The 20,943-nt window shown below is 44.4% G+C and overlaps 1 protein-coding gene across 1 annotated transcript in view; it reads right to left on the bottom strand.

Annotated features, from left to right (window-relative positions):
- Positions 1–11,552: 11,552 nt before the first annotated feature.
- Positions 11,553–20,943, bottom strand: part of ARMH3 (armadillo like helical domain containing 3) — an 87,455-nt gene continuing 78,064 nt past the window's right edge. The window contains exon 26 of the mRNA XM_078599570.1: positions 11,553–14,848. Coding sequence (XP_078455696.1) covers positions 14,756–14,848 — 93 coding nt within the window. The 3' untranslated portion in view covers positions 11,553–14,755. The remainder of the gene's footprint in view (positions 14,849–20,943) is intronic.

A 20,943-nucleotide genomic window follows, 5' to 3' on the forward strand; every position in this document is an offset into this window, starting at 1 on the left:
AACCACCGCGGAGATGGAGCGATGGAATCCGCGTGGCGCAGGTGGAGGAGTCGGGTGGATTGTGCCATTGCAGGGCCGCGAGGGACGCCGTCGGTGGAGGCCTTCATCCAGCAGCGGTGTCGATCGCGGCTGATGCTGGTGACGATTACGACCCTCCACGACTGGAGATTGTCACAATGCGCTGCTGTCACCTGACAGTGTTGGACGCGCCTAACGACGTTGCCCAGGGGAGATCGGCTCTGCGGTTGCGGTCCATGGCAGAGCTTGACATCTCGCGAACGCCAGAGTTCCTTGGGGTCGTTTTCCGACCACAAACTGCCTCGAAAATAAATTATCTCAATACAAAGTCACCGGAACGAGACATTCTTACAAGCTGTAATTGGCACGCGAAAAACAAGACAAAGATCCCCCGCGTAGCCTGTAACAGACTGTTGGGGCAAGTGCTGTTAGCGAGCACCTACGAAGGCCGGCACAAGACACGAGGGGGTGGGTGGCCAACACCACGCCCGGCCGCCTTTGTCTCCCCAGTAGCGATGTTTACTACACACCGCACCAGGTACTCATTTGAGGCTGAGTCGACCTAGGGAAGGCCCAGGACCGGAAATTGACATCACACGCACATACAAAACACAACTCACATTGCCAAATAATTTGCATTCATTACATAATAAATGTCACCCTCCATTTAGGGGAAATGCTTCTGGGTGTTATTTTGTCTTCATCGTGTTTGAAAGCGCAGCGAGGTTTGGACGCTTTGAGTCCTCCCGGAGGGAACCTCCCACGGCGTTCGGGAGCTGTCGCACAAATTGTGCCCCAGCCTTCTTGATGCCGAGTGGCGGCGTGGGAGCCCGCGTGAAGATGTAATTCAATAACAACCCCAACCCCTCCTCCTCCTCACTGGGATTAACTTGAGGAGTGCAGGTGGGGGAGAGAGAATCGCACACTACATTATTCATACTGCAATGTCAATTGCAGTACGAAGAGCGAATGATGCTACGCGAGGCGTTGATGCCCTGCAGGAACGCCCGGTGACCTTAATAATTCGTTGCAGGCTCTGATCTCCGTGCGTTGCAATGAGTCACCCGAGTCATCAAACTCGCTGTACCCGGCGTGACATACGCCGCCGGTCTATCAAATCTTAAATACAGATTCACGCAATATTTTTCGACTCATATATAGAAGATATATAGAGAGCAGATAGATAAAATATATATATAGAAAATAAGAATATAGATTTAAAAGATGATAATACAATGTCGCTTAAATAAATACATCATGGACAATTCCTCCATCCACAGTGTCTCGTCTTCTGGGCTGAAAACACCGTCCCCGAGTCGAAGCAGACGATCCGGGGACCGCAAGGCAGCCGACTCATTGCCAGACACCCTCAGCCTCTCACACAGCGAGCACAGCTGTGGACAGATTGATCGGGGATGGCGAGCAGATCGCCTTCACGTCGATATGGAGGCGTCTTCGCAAGGATGGAGTTCAAATGAAGCGCCGCCTCCCTCCCCCTCCCTCCCCCTCCCTCCCCTTTCCTCCCCTGCAGCACAGGTGGTGAGGTGGTTTTTTTATTCTTTAAATCGATTCCTTCCGAAGCAAAATCATATCTTAAGTTTTTTCAGAGAGGGGGAAGGGTTTGGGTGGAGACACAATATCCGTTTGATCAGAAACATTTTCCCATTTTAAATGAATAGCAGTTTTTTTTTTATGGGTTTCGAGATGGTATCAAGTGCCAAATGTCCATACATCTTTGCATCAAGCTGTGTGCGTACTTGCTTGTCTGGTGTAAAAAATGGAATTGGCAGGCAGATGGGTGGTTTGGTGATAAATCCCTCTTATCAGAGGCCTGCACAGCCGACGTATGTGTGGCCCTGGCTCTCATGCTGTCCCACACAGCGACAAGCGACGCGAAGTTGCAATTCCAATGCACTATCCCACGGACGAATTCAACATGCAACGGGCTTGAAGATGATATTTCATACGCGGATATAATTGTCCAGCAAATAAACTTGCACACAGCTGATCCCGTATGTGTATTATCACCATAATCATGACATCCTGCCCTCTCGTTCAACCTCTTCTGCACCTACTATCTTGAATAACCTTTTCACAAGCATCTGTGCATCCTCATTCTCTATTGCAAATGAGACGTACAGAGTATTAACGTGTTTTAAATCATTACCTACAATATCCTGGTGTCCATCACCATTAAAATCGTTTGAATATTGCATCTAAATATCCTTGCTTCTTAGCAGCCGAGTAGTTGTCATCATTCACTCCACCACCAAGAGGGAACTGTACTTGTGCATGATGGCACCGTGCACGATTTAAATAATCTGTTCTTCCGGCAAATCTTCACGATCATCGTGCGACACGGCGGCAGGGGCAGCCTATTCGGCGTCGTACCCGCGCGGCATCCCTAATCGCCTGTGTGTGTTGTATAAAACAGCTCTGCATGCAGTTATGAGCTACCCGTCGGAGGCCGTTGGACTGCGAGAAGGGCTGCGCGCAGACCGAGAGAGAGAGCGAGAGAGTGAGCGAGAGAGTGAGCGAGAGGTGGGGGTTTACATAAAGCAAAGTTATAAAAAAAATACGAAATGATGAACGAAGCAGAGTGCCGACTACACCGAGCCTCTTCTTGTTTCCACTGATCGTAAAAAAAAAAGACGCCACGCGAAGATGAACGTGCCCGCATGGAGCGCCACACGTAATGGAGCCTATCGCTGGCACTCCATTCGCATCGACCGCAAGCAAGATCATGGCCACAGTGTTAGTGGTGGTAACATCCGCGGCTTTGCTGCCGGGGCCAGGAAACGCATTTCACGGTGGCGCACACGGTGCGACGCCGGTATTTTGGACGCAGGTTGGTGGATCATGCAGATGTTGTCATAAATACTCGAAACGTCCAGACCAGTAGATGGCATTTTCGTCAAATTGGCTGATGCCCTATCTGTAATATTTGTAGTTTTTTTTTTACATGCGTAATCAATGTCCAGTTACTCAAATTGCTTCTCACGTAACATAGTCGGAAGGAATTATTGAAACAATCCCTAACGTAAAACCTCATTAAAAAAATAGCTCGTGACTTTCCTGGATTAAAAAAAAATCATTAATTTGGATTTGAAAATTGGCTAAAGATAAATGCCAGCCAGTTCCCAGCCAGACTGCAGCGGGTTAAATGAACCATCAGTGATGCTGCAAAACAAATGCCCTTTTGATGATGCAATGGCACGACTTTCAATTATTCGTACGCCAGCGACAGAGCGGGTAACCGTGTCCCGTCCAATGGCAGGAATCCAGTGCGCCGTGCAGCCGCGTCTGGCTCATTACTCTTCCATTGTGTGCGAACTCACCTGCCCACGGTGCTGGACATATACAGCAATGCACCACTCGCGCACACCACCTAAGAGACATGCAATTAATAATCACACTTATTTTCACAGTTTTCATTTTAAGGTCACGACGTATTTCAAAGACGGTCACTGCATCGCGCGCGCTTTCAGATGCCTTTCTGCGGCCGTCTGGAACGCTCTTCCGTCCGATATTAGGAAACCACTGGAGCTACTGTATGCACTTTGACATCTAGATTGCAAATTCACGTCTTCAAAACTGATTTGTGTTTAGTTTGTTGTCCTTCCCCAGCACCTCCGATTAGTACGGTTGGCTACTTGCGGTGCGAAAGAAGTTCAGCATATGCACATACAATCGACGTGTGTATTGTTTCATTTTAAAGCCACGGGTGAACGGGTTAACTGCTCATCAACATCATTATCGTCGCCGCTGAAAGAGCATCAGGCCACGCTCCGGCACACGCACGCCACCCATTGCCGTGGAGAGATGCACACGGGGAGAATGTGCCGTCACCGCCGTCTAGATGCGAGGCCATGTCCGTGTCCGCTCAAACGTTACACGCGGGGAAAAAACCACACACACACACGCGTGTCCGGGCATGCGATGCTGAGTCGGGAGAATTAAAAGCCACGGATGTCGTTGCCTCGATCTGGTTCCGATTGCCGTGTGGATGATTTGTGGCGGTCTCGCCAGAGCCGAGTGCGTCTGAGTCTTCTCTTTGCCATCGCGATGTTTGTCGCGCGGCGCTTGAGCACAACCACCACCAGCACCAGCACCCTCCTGCTCCGCTTGCAGGGCCACCGCTTTCACGATCGCCAATTGAATATCTGTGTGGACAAGTGGATGATGATGGAAGGTGGTCGGGTGTGCATGCGTGTGTATGAATTCATTGTTCTGCCTCGTTTAAAAAAAAATGTGAGCAATGCTTCGGTGTGAAAATATTAACATGGTAATATATTGCATTGCAACACTTTCTCAGTTTATGGACAGTAAGAATGAGACGAATACTACTTACATTGTTGTTTACATTCGTCAACGGAATGTGTGTACATTTCCTTCGCATTCACTGGTATGCAGGATTTAAAATGTTCAAAACAAATACAAATGTGGAAATAACCACATGAACGGTATACTGTACTAGAGCTTACACAGAGTATACATAGAGTCAACTTGTAAGCAAACCTCATCAAATAGCGTTTTTGACGCGAGAGACACTGCCACTACATTTGTAAAGTTTCCGTGAGGACACGGATTACACGCGCTCTGTGTGTGTAAAATAATGCAGCAGAGTTGTATGCAAGCGCACTATTTAGTGACATTACAGATTAATAATAAAATCAGGCACACAAATATTGAAGATTCGCCTATACCGTCATATTTTATTTATCTCTTCATGTCATTTGTCCAGTCCTGCATTGCGATATTGGGGTGAGCACACACATCCACGTAAATTACCTGCATAAACATACGTTTATTATTCCGCGAACTTGGAAAATAATACCGTTAGTTTTCAGGAAGACTCAGTTAATTATTGTCGCTTGCATTTTTCAATTCATGGCAAAAATGATTTATGAAGAGGAGTCATAAACATAATTATAAACTGTAGAAACAGTGCCTTATTTATCATGCGTTGGCCTCATCTAATAAACACACACCCCTGTTAGATGCTAATAATGTAACACGGTGATTCTGCACACTTTTAATACTTATTTTTAAACAAGGAATATTAACCACCCTTATAAATATGCATGATTATTACAGCAACTCCGAAACTTCTGAAGCTCTCAGCATAAAAAGGTCACAGGACGCCGCTTGCCTTGTACTGAGCTTCAGGGCCTGTCCCAGGAGCGCCACACTGGAACACAGCGCTTGGCAAAAGAAAAACAATGTCATAACGTGCACGTGTTTGATGTTCATGCTCTTGGTGTTAGGCTCTCCGTAAAAACTAATTATATGTAATAATACATGTAAATATAATCATGTTTAACGCATAATGTTTAACACAAATCTGGATATTGCCTGATGAAGCTAGTTGTAATTACTGGTGAAACGTCGTACTCAGATTGTAAATGTTGTGGCTTGGCTTTCCAACACACCGGTGTGCTGTACTAGTGACGATTTGGCACGTTCTGTTTACGTGACAACCCTTACTAGTTGGCTGTGTCGGGTGGTGGCGGGTTTAACGACACATGTATATGTTTATGCCATCTAACCCAAAAAACCTCTATTATGGAAAATATAAGAATATATAAATATATATATAATACATCAAATGTATATAACGTCATTCATGCTAATAGCATCCCATAACGCTATGCATTAATGATATTTAAGAACAAAATTCCATATTAAAACCATACTACTACTACTAGAAATGAATAAACAAATTAAGAAATGTCACCAAAACAAAAAACCACAAACTACAATCCACATGCATCCCCATGTGTGTTAGCTCAGAGCGACCGCATGCACAGTTCACTTTGACAATGCCAGTGTCTGCGGTGGTGGTGTTGCATTCGAAACCAATGCAGGGGGAGCGGTGGTGGAGCGGTTAGCGCGCTGCGCTACGAACCTGGCGACCCGAGTTAGATTCCCACTATTGGCCAACACCAGCGACGATTATCTGAACCGGTCCTGGGCCTCCCCTAGGTCGAGTCAGCCTCAAATGAGTACCTGGAGCGGTGTGTAAACATCGCCACTGGGGAGACAAAGGCGGTCGGGCGTGGTGCTGGCCACCCACCCGCTCGTGTGCCGTGCCGGCCTTCATAGGTGCTACTCGCTAACAGCACTTGCCCCAACAGGATGTTAACGCTACACGGGGGATCTTTGTCTTTGATGTTGGATTTGAAACCGATGCTCTGAGGATAGCAAGAATGACTTCATGTACAGCAGGGCGTTGTCATTCGCCACGTGTCTGTCGATATGCCGCAACTCCGCACGAGCACGCTCCCATTGAAACAACGCAAAGTGCTTTCACAGTGGACCGAGCCCCATTTTATTTCAAACACAAATAACAATTTGAAAAGAGAACTACGCTAAAACGTAAGTCACCGTATGAAATAATAATCCTAACGAACTAATTAAAAAAGGTTAAATCAACAGCCACAAGGGCACGCCGCTCAAAGCCGCCGTTTAATAAACTACAGACGGCCGTTTCTCAAACATAATGGGCATACGCATTGAACACGACAACAATGTGGAGTTCTCTTGGCAATGTACAGGCTGTGCAGTCTAACATGCATTACAATTACTTTGCACCACTGCGTAGGCTGCAGCAGCAGCAGCGGCAGTTGTCACACCTGGGACATGCATCAGCAGCCTGCTCGCACGGAGTTATCCGCGCGGTACTGCAATTCATTCACTCGTTCCTAAGCTGGGTACACTTGGACGTTCTGGCCGACTTGACACGCGGGGAGTCCTCACCAGGCAGCGGCTGGATGTGAACCTGGGTGACTGGAATCGGGAGTGCAGTCACTGTAAGCAAAAGACAAAAGATTCCCCCGAATAGCCTCAACAAACTGTTGGGGCAAGTGCTGTTAGCGAGCACCTATGAAGACCGGGACGGTACACTTGGGGGTGGGTGGCCTCCATCACAGTGGCGATGTTACACACCGGCACCAGGTACTCATTTGAGGCCGAGTCGATCTAGGGGAGGCCCAGGACCGGTTAAGATAATCGTCACTGACGTTGGCTGTGGGCGAGATTCGAACTCGGGTCACTGGGTTCGTCGCGCAGAGCGATGACCACAACACGACCGCTCCCCACACTCCCCGCACAGCAAACGAGACCCTAGCACGGCAACCAGACAAATCGCACGACTCATTCACCGAACACATTTATCTTGTGGGTTTCTTTTTACCTTTAAGTTTATCACAGCTGTTTTCTCATTACCCCATGTACTGGGCGAGTGAAGGGTTGGATTGTTAATTGTTCCACTCTGTTTCTGGTGTCCTCTTCCTGGCTTCACCCACAGACATTGAATGCAGCACATCAAGAACAGCAGCAGCAGCAGCACCGCACGGGGCCATTACTCTTGAGGCATATCCGTGTTGTGCAGGGGCTGGGGATCAAACCAAAGCGGATCAGGATAAAAGTCTCGCGAATAGCCTACAAAGTTAAAACACTGATCACCACATACGAATGTGTTTTTTTTGCCTCATGCCAAAAGGGGCTTTCCGAAGCATTCTACTGAATTTTAATCCAAGGCAGTGGCAGCATACGTCCCCATCATCACCGATTTATGATGATTTTCGGCCTGACGTTACTCTGCATGCGATACATGGATATCTGCATCGTTACCTGTGCATGCCGCACATGAAAGAACGGACTACGTCTACATTCGTTTAAGGAAAAACACTTTTCACACCAGATAAGGATGAAAGTGATTCTGTTCGCATCATATAAACGCACAGGCCTGTGTATAATAAATGTATTCGCTGAACGTTAAATATATTTCGTTGCACTGCAGTTACGGTTGCAAAAGTTTGCAGGGCGGTTGTATTTGCAACCATAAATTGTTTTTAATGGCAACCCTTGCAAATGTAATCACAGATATCTAATCGCTGGAACCGCGCAGCAGCAATGAGATGCAAGTTTAGCTGATCGAATCCTGTGAGACCACAATGAAGACGTGTTGCAGGCAGCTCCTGCTGGTGCATGTCAACAGCTAAAACAAAACCTCTCGTTTTGACATCATTTGGGCCAAGTGGTAATTTTCATTCAGGAGTCACAAACGGGGACCGCTCGGTGCTGTAGAATCATTGGGACTGAAACTCGGGCTGGTGACAACATCTGGATTACAACACCACCGCTCCGAACAGAGCGAATGCAAAAGCGTCCCACTACGCACGCATATTGCCGTCTCAATTGCCCGTTGGTGCACGTGCTGCTGCATTTACAATGAGCTCCCGGCACTCGGTAACATGGAATTGAGCAGCATTGTGAATATAAGTGCACGTGCGTAAATCACATTTAGTGAATGTACACACATGTAACTTTCAAACTCTCGCGCATTTTGCATTCATTACGTTGTTCAAGCGAATATTTGTATTCGTCTAGCACACAGAGCGAAACGCGGTTCATTCATTCCATTGAACCTTTAATTATTTTGCTGTTGTACAATACGCTCTCTCTATAAACTGCAACAGCAACAGTATCTCGTTGCTTGGTTCGGCAAGGTGCAGACAATGGAAAGTATCGATGATAGCAGCCACCGATGTGGGTCACAGAATCTGCGGATACAAGAATCACCCAAGTTAAACGAAGAGAGTCACTTGCTTGACTGCGTTACACCACCGTCTCTACTCGGGCTGCGTCGGGGTGCACCACGGCTCATGCGGCTGGCCTGCCACCAATCACAAGCACAGATCTAATCGCGTTTTCACAAGGAGCCAATCAATACGTGCTTGCACGACGTTTGCCACTGAACGGGTATTTCCAACCCCTGTTAATACAATTATCCAGACAGCAATATCTGCAAAGATTAAACTGCTGCTGGTGGGCGTCCACAAGAATGGCAGAGGTCAAGTTGACGTGACCTAAATAATAAATTTTCTATCATGGTCATCGACTCCGAACAACCCAATAATAGACTTTAATCATTGTAAATAGTGATCTATTTATTTGGAGAAGTGCCATACTGAAATATCCTTCAAGAAAAGTGGATTAACATTGGCAGCCTACTCGGACTCAAACTCAAGTCTGCAGAAGATTAATCTGTAAATTCACTGTTGAATCGTTGTGACACTGTTGGTATAACCAAAAGCAGACCTGCATTATGCAGCTTTGTTCATGCCACCGTGTATAAAGACATCTAAAATGAATACTATTGTATGCATTCTCATGGATCTCGAGAGCTACTACCAGCGACAAAATGGGACCTTTTTGCCAGTATCAAAGTATGAAAAAATTATAGGTTGCCAAAAAGGGTAAAACTTATTCTTATTTTTTCATACTCCCAGCTGTTATCCATCCCACGTTTTATCAGTCATATTGCACCGTGCAGTATCTGCCAGACCGCACGATTTGTGAAACACACGGCGAGTATGTGCTAATTCATTGTAGACCTGTAATCAGTAGATGCATGTGGGAATTCATGGGTGTGGCAAATAACACAAGCTGCACATCAGAGTTAATAAAAAATCAACATCGCACCACTGCACATCGATCAAAAATTCGTAAATTAAAAAAAAATGTTCACTTGTGAATGACCACATAAATGTCAATGGTGCAACTCTTGTCAATAAAAAAACGGAATAAGAGGGAGAAGTGCTCACAATGTGCCTCCGCACCCTTGACTACACAAATGAAAAATCCACAATCCACGTGAATAACTGGACACCTACAATTTATTTCACCGGGTAAGGCCCACTGATCTATACAGCTCAACGAAGTGGCTTTACATGCGGACACATTTATAGCAGCGGCCAAATACTCTCAACGCGTGCTATATACCTCCTGTATACCGGGCGAGGTAGTTAACATCTCGCCACCGTGGTGACACTCCACTGCACCCTCAGCCCACGATTAACGACGTGGGCAAGTCTGGGATGCTTAACGTGAATCGTTCGACTTGAGCAAGACTTGACAAGGGGAGTCAGACAAAGAGAAGCGATGACGTGAGGAGCAATGCGCACGCGAGCGGTTTGGCTGTGAAACTGGAACATTGCCAGAGCCCGGCACCAGCAGTGCCAGAATGGACTGCACAGCACTTGCTCGCTCTGTCCGTCGACTCCGATGGTACGAGCCAACTGGTAATGAAGCTCGGTTGGGTAAGCACACCGCAACACACCAGGAATCCTCTACATGTACAGGGGTCCCCAACCCCCCGGTCCGTGGCCTGTTAGGAACTGGGCCGCACAGCAGCAGGAGGTGAGAGCGGTGAGTCGGCGCGTGGCCCGCCCCCATTGTGTTATTATTGACCACTTCCATCCGTGCCTCTTTCCCGCACTGCGCACTTGACTCAGTCACGGTTGTGGTGAGCCCACAAGCCCTAACCCCGAGTAGCCACAATGAATAAAAAAACAAACGTCGCTGGAGAGCTTCTTTGAAAAGGGGGAAAGACCCAATGATGACCCCCCCCCCCCCCGGTCCGTGAAAAAAATTGTCTTCCTCGAAACCAGTCCCTGGTGCCAAAAAGGTTGGGGACCGCTGCTCTACAAGGACCGAATTTATCCACTTTCTAATGCAAGATAAAAGTCTCCATTTAGCAAGAAAGAAAAAAATCTACCATTATGAATAATTAAAATCTTGACAAAGGGAGTTTTTGCCTATTTTTTTATACAAACAGGTCACCCTTCGAGGGTGTCTTGTCAACTACACTCTACATGGCCTCACGCCGATACAGAAATAAAGGTCACCACATTATCAGATTTAAATAAGACCAGTATTTTACTCTCTGCGGTGACAGAGTGATGCAATCAGGTGATGTAAAGAGCTGGATAAGTTGTTGCATCACGACACAAGTGACGGATGACGACTTGGGGAGGCATTCATCCAGCAGTGGACAGCTCATGGCTGACGATTATTTTCATTTTTTTACTTCTACACAACCACCCAATATGATTGGATCTCGCTTTTAAGGGGGCAGTTATAGGAATCGTACACTTTAATGCCAACTGTTTTCAGCGCACTACGTGGAGGTATGTGAGGACATACTGAAACATTGAAAGATTGGGAGTTGAGAGACATCAAAAATCATCTATTGTCCTTTGAGCTGGAGATCATTGAGTTGTGCTGTCAGTGTCGAGAGTATTCAGGAAGTGGGAATGCAAAGACACTGACTCTCATCACTGACGAGCATAAAAAAATACTATATAGGGCTTGAGAGGCGTTCATTATTGTCTTAATTGTAGGGGTGTGAAGTCGCATCAATTAATGTATTCATCTTTATTACGTCTCAATGAAAGCATTGCATCGTGCGTGTAAACAGATACATTTTTTTCATTTTATAAAGTTTACATAATGTCTGGTTAACCCTGCATTGACAGGAGGCCGCTGGCTTTCACCGCAATTGTGCGTGAAAAAAATAGCGAATCGAATTTGCAACCCTGACTGAAGTGAAGTCATCACATTGCAAGGAGTGGGAATTAAATACCGGGAAAACGAAATTTCATTATTTACAAAAACGGAGATTACATGATTGTGAAAATCCATAAATATTTTTTTAAAATTAGGACACTTCAGAAATCCACAAACAATGAAGAGGCCACGGATTTCTTTTTAATGCCGACAACAAATGCCAATACATGGCTAACCTCACATTTTGTTCTCCCTGTCCTGGACTAGATGACATTCTCACATAAATCATAGAAACTCCTTGGAGGGGAGGAGAGTGCGGTGATGCGAGCAGACGGAGCACACAAGGACCCCAAAGCAAACATTCCAAAATAGAAAAATGATGGCAGCTGTTCGTCACTGCAGCTGTCTGCAAAATCCGGAACAAGAAAATTATTGGTACGTGCCGCAAAAGAAGTACCAACTCCTCTAAGCGAAAACGGGAGTTGGGGAGACAGATGTGGGAGGACAGCGTCTGATAGGTTTGCAGATAGAAGCAGCAGGCAGAACGGACAATGGGATCAGCATTACCAAGATTGTGGATCGGCAGGCAAGGTGACATATCAGCGAATATCATCAAGTAAACAATCAAGCATAGTGCTCAGACAACATTGTGCTGAGTGGCCCATGACGTAGCAGGCATGCCGATTTATTCGTAAATTGTGGAAAAATGGTTCATCGGTAAAGATTACACAGAAATGCAAACTGAAACGTCGTACTGTCATCTTCATCGTGAGCCAAGGTCTCTCCACTGTTGGATGAAGGCATTTCTGGAGAGGGATGATGGCCAATAGACATGATTGCTTATTTATTCGTCGGCAAAGGCAAACACCTGAAGGGACATCCATTGCAAAAATGGAGCGATGCAATCAGCTCTTGTTCAGGTGCTTGATGAATCGTTGCAATCGCAAGACCACGAGAGATGATGGCGTTTGGGAGGGCCTTGATCCAGCAGTAGAGAGATAACAGCTGACAATGATTACAGATTGAACATATATATACAGATCCGCCAAAACCTTAAAATAAGTTGTGTCCACCATGTGAAAGTCATATATAGACTAAATTATATAAAGAACAAACAATGGGGTCGTTTCTTCAAGCCAGGTTGGATCAGGGTGCATGTGGCATGTCACCATACCCTGAACAACGAACCCCTTGGTGGAAATGTATCAAGAAGTTCCTTTTCATTCAGAGAAAATACCATTTTTGAAGAAACATCAACATAAAACCAAATTGCCAACACTATTCTAGCACATACATCTACATATCATTTTAACACCCCTATTTCTACAAGAGTCTGAAAAAGCGCACACATATACATTTGTACAGCTTAATCCTAGGAGGAAACAATGAACTCAAATGTATATTCTATATATTTGTCAGCTTATTTCAATGCTAGCTATTGCTTTACAGAGATGTGCAGGCCTTATAATTACATTTGAACACTCAAACAATGCCTTGAATCAAAAGGCCACAAAATAAAACTTAACAGTAATGAAATCTGTAAATTACGAGAAAACCCATCATAACCGATTGTGTGGGCACCCCACATGCATGATTCCCAGAGGCAGACTTTGCAGCAGTGAACATTGGTGACGATACTGTCGTGCTGATGAGTTCTAACAATGATGATCACGGTATAAAGATGTCTATCACTGCTGCTGCTGCTGCCAGTTGGTCATATTTGCTCACATTTTATTTGGTGCTCGAAGACAAACAGGAGAATCACAATGCATTTCTACAGGAAATGCTGATGTGATTCTTGCATTTGCACAAACGGCTGTGTACTTCTTACGTATTTTTGTGTAAGTCAAGCTGAGCCCACTGTGCTATATGGTTCATAGCTTCGTGTCAGAATTGCAAGAGCTTGATCATGCATATCCTCTACGTGCACAACGGTAAACTGAGGATCATTATCTTGGCTTTTAACCCTTGCAGAAGAAGACTGCGGGTGATACACTATGTGTACCAGATCCTCTTAAATGTACTTCGAGTGCATGTGACTTAGTAGGGATTGTATAGACAAAGGAATTCTTCCCTAAGCTGGTGGGCAGCCTTTTATTATTCCAGAATAATGCAAATATATCACTACGACACAACAAAATGTTGCCGATCATACAGAATCCTGTTCATATCGTGATGTGTGACCTTTTGAACACACTCTTAATTTTGCAAGAACATGGACCTCCGTCGCCTGGTCACGATATTGTCCCCTTCTCCAACTTGAACGATTCAAAGGGCTTTCATGGCTTGGGTCAAGAAGAGCTCCGTGTATTTATACGGCTCACAGGATCGTGGCCATAAAAATGCACTTATGCCTCAATGCCAGCCTCGTCAATTCCTTTCCACTCGGTCATCGAGAACGAGAACTACACAACAAAGAGTGGCGGTGCTGCACTTCGCCATCAAAATAAGTCGTCATTTACGGGAGGAACAACATCTATTTGGAATTGAAAACGTCAGCATGTTCGATTCATCTACCAAATAGCAATCTTTGGTACACATAGCTGACAATATTGATGATAAAGGGAATGGATTCGCTCTTTTCCCCATTATGAAGGGCCACCGTCAGTTACACTGGTGTCAGTGCAGCGCATTCGCTGTAAGCCTCCAACCACTGCACGACAGCCACGTGAGGTGCTGCAGAGTCTGTAATGCCGCCACGGAGGAGACACAGGGATTAGAGGCTGGCGGGGAGGTTGTCGGTTTAAACCAATGACGCACATCGACGGTGAATGCTTCGCAGAAAATTCCTGTCACTTTAAAAATTCATGTTCCTGGACGTGACGGCCTCGGACACACACTTTCAATGTTGAAACGTGGAAATTTTTTCGCGAATTTTAATTGTTTCGTAGCACGTTTGGATAACACATTCTCATGCATGCAGGTTGAGACATCGTGTGGACAATTTCACCCCATCATAGTTCATGTTTCCTCTAGGATGGATTTCGTTGATAAGGAGGGGTAATTGTCAGTGTATCGACGCTGACATTGTTAACCAACGAATTCGTCTGGTTAATGGAACGGCATTCGCATTACACACAATTACATGTGATAGCAGTGAAACTTGAAGCCATTTTCCCTAAACTATCATCATTAATTTGTATTTCCATATTCCAAACACTGGAAAAGCTGTCAACTTCCATGAATGTTATGCTGTTCAGTAGGGAAGCATACTTTTTAGAGGATGTTAAATGTCAAAAAAATCGGGAAGAAAGAGAGAAATGTCAATTAAGTATTAATGCTACACAAAGCTTCGTTGTGCAAAGCAATCTTGATATCGCGGTTGTCCTAAAAAAAGGTGTACCCGGCATTGTATTAAACCACGTTAGGAGGAGGGGAAGGCTCAGGAAATGGTTGCAAACTCCTTGAGGAGAATCTCTTGGCTGAGGGTGTAGAGGGACAGGTTCTTGCGCACGTCCGTGCTGATGGATCGCACCTGGGGCAACACGCACACACGCGCGCGGGTGAGAATTTCACGTTGGGTGCACACAAATCAACACACGTCCCCCGTATAACCTCACAGAGTGTTGCGGCAAAAGCGCTTTTAGCGATAACCGATGAAGTTACGCCAAGTGCACGAGAGCGAGGAGTGGCCAACACTTCGCCTTTGCGTTCTCGAGTGCTGATATTTAGATACACTCTACCAGGGTACTCGTTTCAGGCCGAGTCAACCTATGGTCGGCCTCGGACAGGTTCTTGCATCGCTTGATACTTTTGTTATCTGCGGCTGCGACTCAAAATACTGGTCACTGGATTCAGAGCAGTGCACCAGCCACTGCTTTCCACACACAGGCTCATGCATGCTTATACACAAAATAAAGTGAGATTTTTTAAGTGTCTTTATAGGGTGCTGAACTGTCAGCAAGAATCTACATTAAACTGGTACAGTACTACACCTTCAGGTAGAGCCAACATCACACACTCTGGACTATATTTGTCTGCCCAGTGAGGATGCTGACACATTTTACCCAGCAGTCATTTTAATCTAGGCCAACCTGAAGGACCAACAAGGCATGACCACGTACCAATTGTGCATCATGGCCAGGATGCAAGATCATAGTGCAGTGCAATAGCAATTACGCTCTGCTCTGCCTTATACAATTGCAAGACTAATTTCTTAAATTCAGTTTTCAAATCATGTAAAACAACTGAAATCTCACCAGCGAAATATAAAACATTTGAGATTTTCACATTGCGTTGTTGAAATAGAAAAAATACTAATTGACATGTTAATGAAGTCGATATTTGAAGAATTCAAATAGAGTTTTTCATGTCCTTTTTTGAAGTCCACAAATATTTCATCATTCTTTGAATGAGTCATGTGGGTAATGATAGAATTAAGGGCATTGATTTGCATTTTACAATATATTTGTGAGTAATTTTCACATTTCATTGCCAATTGGCTGTACATTATTTACTTTATGTATCGTGAATTTACAAATGTGGGATTTGGGCCTCAATACCGATGGGACATACAAGGGTGTCCCCACTGTCAAAAATCGCGTCCCAGGGTGCCGCCGTTTACTCTCCATGCTACGGAGCACGGAGCGACTGCAGCAATTAAATCACACCGTCAACTCCATAGCAAAGAGACAAGGTGGTGACAACCCGCGCTAATCGAGGGGCTATCCAGCTGCCTTAAGACCCCTGGCAATCACCAACACACAAGGGTCACTACATGTTTGTGATAGGGTACATGAGCACACAAGCTACCCCCCACCCCCCTTCCCTCCCCCGAGACACAGCAAGCACTGGAGCCAGATCGTTAAAAATGATATCGATGTAAAATCCAGCAAGGAAAAGTGAAATCTGAGTATATGAAGCCAATAGAAACATTACTACAAGCACTCGCTGCACGCTCAACAATGCACGCTGGAAGATTACAAAACTACGAGTCTTGCCAATTGTAAATTCTTCATTGCAAACACGGCAAAGTAGCCTGGTTCTTCATTATGCACGTTAAATATGTTGCAACATACATAACTTGTTTATACGGCCTGAAGCTTTGCCACCAGGGAACAATTTCTGCACATGTAAAATAAGCCAGGCTTCTAATGAAGGAAATTACTTTAACCGTAGCAATGATAAATAATGTTTTAAAAATCGCGTGGAAAGGTATTACATATTTTATATGGAGACTACTTCCAAACTTAGGCCTAAATAATCCAAGCATGCACAATGAAAATAAAGCAGAGGCAGATGTACTTCACAGAGAATTGACAGCGCAATTCACACTTATTCACCTCCTCGAAGAGTTGAACGGTAAACACTACTCATGCACTACTTACAGCCTTCAAATGCAAGCCTATAACTGTTAAGATACAGAAACATTAATAGGGTGGGAAAAAACATTCAAACTCTTTAATCTAAATAAAAATACGGCAGCGTGAAGCACTGCATCGATTAATAGCACGGTGAACCGTGAGAATTCCACAAATTGGTGGTGCGACACAATTTTCTGTCTGCATGCTTTTTACAGAGAGCCAGCACTGCACGTGGAAACATTGGCAGGGCTGACTTTTGCATGCAAAAATTCTGAGTGATGGCTTAAGAAAGATGTTTTGATAAATTTTTAAATCATGTTATTTTAGAGTTTTAGCGTCGCATAATTTAAAAGAAATATTAGGAATGAATGATTAACTACCTTTAAAATGGCAAGGACTGATGTCGTCCCCAATTCATTGTGTCCGAGCAACCAAAAACACTCAAAATTCCAGAAAAAGCTTATTTATAGAATGAAGTCAAATGCATGTTTTACAGTAATTTGTTAAATATATGCTAAGACAGCATTTATTTCTCCATGTAAATAAAAGCGATTAACCCTAGAAATAACTGTCTTCCATATAAGTCATAGTAAAATTTTAGCATAAATAGAATACAAATTTAATATCGTCTAATATGTGAAATCCCATCACGTGGGCCATAATGCATTGTAATTAAACCAGGGCATGGATGCAAGTCATCACAATTTTTATGCAAGCGAAAATATCCTCTTGCAAACGGACAGCAAGTTAAGGCCCTATAAACCTTCCAACCTGTACAACCCAAAGTGCTTTGCCATTTGGCGAAAATAAATCACTCTGTACGCTACCCAAGGTGCATTTAATTGCACATGTTAAACTATTGTAAAAAAAAAAAAATCGCAGCGATTCAGCCGTTTCACATTCATACGCCATCGGAATGATGTAGGTGTGTGCGTGTGATGGATCATGTCACCAGGGTCTGTCTGGGTGGATGTCCCATCGCCCACACGCAGCTCTCAGTGCTGCGAGTTCGGGCCTCGGGCTCTTACAGGCCAGTGAATCACACCGGCGAGGAGTCTGAGCGATCACACAGCACTGGCAGAGCACCGACATGACAGCACCGACATGACAGCACCGACATGACAGCACCGCTGTGGATTTCGACCAAGCGCTGCTCGGGCAGGCGGCCGTGGCTCATACTTTAATAAGTCAGCTTGGAATGATGATTTCTTTAAACAGCCAGATTCCTTCCTCATACGCTTGGCAATTGTTTTTAAAACGTTATTATGAATGAATTAACCTAAATTATAGTGCACATGCAAAGATTGTAACTATTAAGTAAAACAATCTAATTGTGGGTATTTTTTGTATTTGTCGACATAACAATCACATACACAATGGCTCCACTTTTGCAATTGATTTTGCAAGACTTTGCACATCCATTTTACAATAAATACCAGACAGTTAATGCTCTAATGGGTAGCAGTGTGATTTGGAGAGATGCCACATCTTTCATTTTAATGCCAGCCACAATAGATGTATGATCATATACCTAGAATGACAAAACACACACACTAAAATATTGATGTTATTTAGCTCAGACGAACAACAGAGCAGGTGTTCGTATCCATTGCCGGAGCTGAGGTGGTAAAATATTCTACAGTGCCACAGTGGGGACCAGCCCTTTCAGAGGACAACCCACAAAGCATTTATCATTTTATTTGTCCCCGGTGAGAGATGATGGGCTAAGTTGTCTATGCGGTAACGCATTTGCCACTAGTTTTGCAAATGTTCGCAGGTTTCAGCCCCAGCGGTCACACCGGTGAATGCTGCAGACGGATTAAACCACACATCAACGCCTTCTCCTTCACAGCAGAAGTTAAAGATCCTTGAACAATCAAATAAAGTAGGCCATGTGGGCAGGTGACATGGTTCAAATTTGCCAAGTATGGTCAATTACTCATTAAATACTTAATTATAAGAAGCACACAGCAACATCACCCCCCTTGACAACAAATGTATTTTGTAAATGAATATAAGAATACATGTCATCATTTTTTTTTTGTCGGGAGCAATACTTGGGAGTGTGTCATGAATACTTGTGGAGCATCTTCTTGGTTCTTTCGGTAAAGTCACGTAGAACATTACGTGACTTTACCGAAAGAACCAAGAAGATGAATCCCTGCAGTCACGAAAGCTTTAAATCGAAACTTGTGGAGCAGTTTTGCTCATACACATATCAGGTCGCCCGAAGGCTCACCTTGCTGCTGTATTGTTAAGGGAGGTGTAAATAGATCCACAATCACTCCATGTGACAGCACATGCTTTCAAAGTCCACCACTGCCAATTCCAAGGTTTAATTAATGAATCTGAAGTGTTAAATAAACGTTACAGAAATAAATTATTAAACGTCGTGAAAAACTGTGGCGGTAAAATATCGTGAAAAAAGGGGAAAACGCAAGCACTTATCCAGCCTTGCATCAATGACTCTTTTTTTTTTACTTATGATCATATTACCCAAAACTTGCCCATTAGAACCTGACCCAATTTATTCCACAGGACTGGACAAGCATATTCCAATTTGCAGCCACAAAACACGCAAGCTACACGAGTTGACATTTTATTTCAAGTGAAGACCTTTCATTTCATTATTTTCGCTAAGTGTTATAAATGATAAGAATAAGTCTAGCTTCCTCTCCTAGATGTTTAAAAAAAAAAACTTACAAAACTCTAAACCAGGGCATTGACATGGCCGAGCGATTGCACGTTATCCCGTTAGTGGCAAAGGTTTACAGTTTGAGCCCATGAGCCACCCTGGATAATACTGCGTGCGTAGTGTGATTCATAAGAGAAATGCCAGCTGTTTTACAATGGACGTCAAAGGATATTCGAAAAAGATTCCGCACGTGTGCCGGCACGACAGACCCATTTTTTTGCAAATAGAAAATAATTTGCTCGGAAATAAATTGATTGAGTAATACCACGCAGCAACTTGGCAGACTCCTGACAAACTATACCCGTCTGTGAAACGTAGCGCCTTAATCATAATCTTGCGCAAGGGAAATCATATAAGATGAAATTTAATCTGATGTGTAGCGCTCATCTCTATGCAAATTCAGTATTTAAACGCGGGAAAACTTCACCAAATTCGGTTTTATTGAGCGCGTGTTTCGGCTATACCCATCCATTACAGGTTTTTTTGGGTTAGATCGCGTAAATGTGTCGTTAAACCCGCCACCACCCGACAGCCAATTAGTAAGGTCTGTCACGTACACAGCACATGCAATTCGTTACTAGTACAGCACACTGGTGTGTTGGGGAGCAAATCCACAACATTTACAAACCTAAGTAATTGGCTGTCTTGGTGTGTGTCTCGCTTGGCGTGTCTTTGTGTGTGTCTCTCTCTGAATGTGTGTCTGCCTATGCTGTTCACGTGTCTGTGTTTTATCATTCATTCTTACCTGATGATGGTTGCTTGTGTTGCAACCGAAACGTCGTATTCTATTATTATTTTATTTTCTACGTGACTTTACCGAAAGAACCAAAGAGTAATTGGCTGTGTCAGGTGGTGGCAGGTTTAACAACACATTTATATCATGGGATCTCTTTTGCCAGTACCAAAATATGAGAATAGGTTTTCCCCTTTTTTCTGGCAACAAAACAGGTATTAAGATGTTAATACACCAGAGTATGTTTTTTGTTTGCATTCTGACCACAAGTATCTGTGGTTAATGCAGACATGATTCATTGTAAAAGGTTTCAGTTTGGTGTATTAACATCTTAACACCTGTTTTGTTGCCAGAAAAAAGGGGAAAACCTAGACACATTTATATTTACGCGATCTAACCCTCAAAACCTGTATTACTCAACACGCTAACGCACAGCGCACATGTTGACACGCATTGCCGCGTGCATCTCGCCGTCCAGTCGTGGAGGGCGTGAGTCGTACGGACGCCTAGGTGGCGAATCGTCAACGTTCACGTGACGGCGTTAGGGGGCGAGCGTTGGGCGCGAGTTGAGTGTCGTGGTGCGGGGAGAGGAATAGAGATGGGGGGGGGGGGTTTGTGTTGAGGTGAAATATTAAATAAAGAGTACACACAGACACAATTTCAACCGAGAGGATGGTTATAAACTCAGCAATCATTGGAAAGATGTCATCAACCACTTTCGGTCGTGACTTGATTTGTGTTTTCTTGTCGGGGGAGCACAGGTCAAGTCATGGCTTAATTTGTGTCGTTTTATTGTTGTCTTGCCCCAAGGCACTTATGCCCCGCCCACTTCGTTGCAC

Source organism: Lampetra planeri, chromosome 12 (genome assembly GCF_965212315.1).
Source record: "Lampetra planeri chromosome 12, kcLamPlan1.2.h2, whole genome shotgun sequence".
In the NCBI taxonomy this organism is placed as follows: domain Eukaryota; kingdom Metazoa; phylum Chordata; class Hyperoartia; order Petromyzontiformes; family Petromyzontidae; genus Lampetra; species Lampetra planeri.